General features: G+C 57.5%; 1 protein-coding gene across 1 annotated transcript; it reads left to right on the top strand.

Moving 5' to 3' along the window:
- Window positions 1-126: 126 nt before the first annotated feature.
- ETH_00041725 (23S rRNA (Uracil-5-)-methyltransferase rumA, related) lies at window positions 127-2028 on the top strand (the record flags this gene model as incomplete). The annotated part of the gene is made up of 7 exons (XM_013379903.1): window positions 127-135; window positions 242-316; window positions 543-831; window positions 1039-1131; window positions 1256-1297; window positions 1421-1475; window positions 1593-2028. 7 exons carry the CDS (start codon window positions 127-129, stop codon window positions 2026-2028), a joined length of 999 nt encoding a protein of 332 aa, XP_013235357.1.
- Window positions 2029-2726: the final 698 nt, after the last annotated feature.

Here is a 2726-nt window from a genome sequence, read left to right on the forward strand (position 1 = left end):
TGCTGCTGCTATTTCTGCTGCTGCTGCTCCTGGTTCAGCTGCTACGGCTGGTGAGCTGCTACTGCTGCTGCTGCTCTGATTGCGTTGCAGAATTCTGCAGTGTCTGATGCAGTTGAGGGACATCCAATGGAGAAGGTGAGCTAAAAGACGCTGTTGCTTCTGCTGCTGCTGCTGCTGCTGCTACTGCTGCTCGCGGGACTTCAGCTGCAGTCTTTGTTGCTGCTGCTGCTGCTCCATGCAGATATACGGCGCGGACGAATTGGAACAAAGACTCTGCGGCCTTCGCTTCCTTGTGGGGCCCGCTTCCTTCTTTCAGGTGCGGTGCAACATAATGTTGCTGCTGCTGCTGCTGCAGGAGGAGCAGCAGCTGCTGCTGCTGCTGGTGCTGCCGCAACCACGGGGGTACAACGTTGCTGCTGCCAGGGCGTTGCTGTCGCGCCAGCTCGAGTTGCTGCTGGTCCCTGCGCTGCTTCTGCTGCAGCACGAGGTGCAGCTGCGCTCAGAGTTGCTGCTGGTTTGCTGCTGCTGCTGTTTACATGCAGACTAACACTCCTGCGTGCGAGGTCATGTACAAAGCTGTGCTGCAGCTGCTGCTGCCGCTGCCGCCTTCGGGGCCTCTGCTGGACGTCTGCAGCGGAGCGGGCACTATAGCCCTCTGTGCAGCAGCAGCTATTAAGAACGCTGCTGCTGCAGCCGGCAGCAGCAACGGCAGCAGCAGTAGCAGCAGCAGCAGAAGGGTAATTGGAATTGAGGCGGTTGCTTCTGCTGTTGAGGACGCGAGGCGCAACGCCAAGCTCAACGGGCTAGACACTGACGTCGAATTCATCGCAGGTATGCTGCTGCTGCTGCTGCTGCTGCTCCTGCTTTTGCTGCTTCTGCTGTTGAGCCTTAATTATCTGTAGAGGGCTCAAGTCTGCTTCTGCTGCTGGTGCCACCCTTGTTGTTGAGCCCTAATGACTAGTGAATACCGAGAGCCTACTTCTGCTGCTGCTGCCTATGCGTCTGCTGCTGTTGCTGCTGCTGCTGCTGCTGCTGCAGGGAAGGCTGAGGATGTGCTGCCGGGCCTCTTAGAAGAGTTCAGCGCCGAGTCATACATTTCGGCGGCCGTGGACCCCCCCCGCATGGGGCTTCGTAAGTTGCTGCTGCTGTTGCTGCTGCTGCTGCTGCTGCTGATTTTTGCTGCAGTGTGTTGGCGTCGCTGCTCGTGACGGCGCTGCTGCTTCTGCTGCTTCTTGCTGCTGCTGCTGCGCTGCAGACGCGAAAGTGCTGAAGGCTCTGAAGCACTGCAGGCAGCTGGGTGAGTCTCGCCGCACAAGCAGAAGTATCACTGCAGCAGCAGCAGCAACAGCAGCAGCAGCAGCAGCAGCAGCGGTAGCAGCACTTGAGATTTGCTGCTGCTGCGTGGGTGCTGCTGTCTCAGGCAAACTGGTGTATGTTTCGTGCAACTGCAAAACCCTGGTGGAGAATCTGTTGGAGTGAGTCTGAGGGGAGTTGGGGGAAATAATTTTATTTTTTGAATAATTTTTGAATATTTTAATTAAATTTAATGAATTAACGTTTATTTAATTAATTTTAATCCTTTTTCTCCACAGACTCTGCGCCGATGACTGCAACGACCCCTTCCAGCCTGTTGCTGCAGCACCTGTGGACATGTTTCCCCACACGCTGCACTGCGAGGCGGTGGTGCTGCTGGCGAGGCGCAGCAGAGCTGCAGCAGCAGCAGCAGAGTACTCTAGCAGCAAGCGGGCTGCGCTGCTTGCCCTCACCGCCGTCGAGCCCGCACGCGCAGCAGCAGCAGCAGCAGAGGCCGCTACGTCTTCAGAGGATGAAGAGGAAGCCGCCCGACGGAAGGCCCCTCGCACTCCGCCCAGCAGCAGCGCAAGCAGCAGCAGCACAGGCAGCAGCAGCACAGGCAGCAGCGAAGGCAGCAGCAGCAGCAACTGCGCAGGCAGCAAGGCATCCAGCAATGCGCAGCTGGCCACAGCTGCAGCCCCAGATTGGAATGGATATAATCCCCTCCTGGACTAGCTAGCCAGCCGGCTAGCTAGCTAGCTAGCGAGCTAGCTAGCTAGCTAGCTATCTGCCCAGCTAGCTAGCTGGCTAGCTAGCTATCTGCCCAGCTAGCTAGCTGGCTAGCTAGCTAGCTGGCTAGCTAGCTAGCTGGCTAGCTAGCTTTAAAGAGCCGAGCCAGCTCACTAGACCCCCTCCCAGTTTGTCTTCGTTGTGGGAGTTGCATGTACACGCAGCTTCACGTGTGGCTAGCGAGCTGCCAAAGTATTTAGCTAGCCAGTTTTCTATGTAGCTAGCTGGCTAGCTAGCTAGCTAGCTGGCTAGATAGCTGGCTGGTTAGCTGCATAGCTAGCTGGCTAGCCAGCCAGCTGGCTGGAGAGGTAGCTAGCTCGCTTCCCAGCTAGCTAGCTGGCTAGCTGTCCAGCTGCATAGCGCGCTGCCTAGCTAGCGAGGTGGCTACCTAGTTAGCCAAGTGCCCAGCTAGCTCGCTGGCTAGCTAGCTGGCTAGCTAGCTAGCTAGCCAGCTAGCTCGCTGGCTAGTTAGCTAGCTAATTGGCATTCTGAGCAGCTAGCTGCAACAGGCTGTTTGCGCTCATGTCAATCCCTTTGGCCTATGCAAGGACTGTCTGTGTGAGCTGCTGACGGAACCCCAGCAGCAGCAGCAGCAGCAGCAGCAGCTGCTGCTGCTGCTGCTGCTGCTGCAGCAAGCCCAGCAC

This window comes from Eimeria tenella, genomic scaffold (genome assembly GCF_000499545.2).
Source record: "Eimeria tenella Houghton genomic scaffold, Eth_scaff4147, whole genome shotgun sequence".
Lineage (NCBI taxonomy): Eukaryota > Apicomplexa > Conoidasida > Eucoccidiorida > Eimeriidae > Eimeria > Eimeria tenella.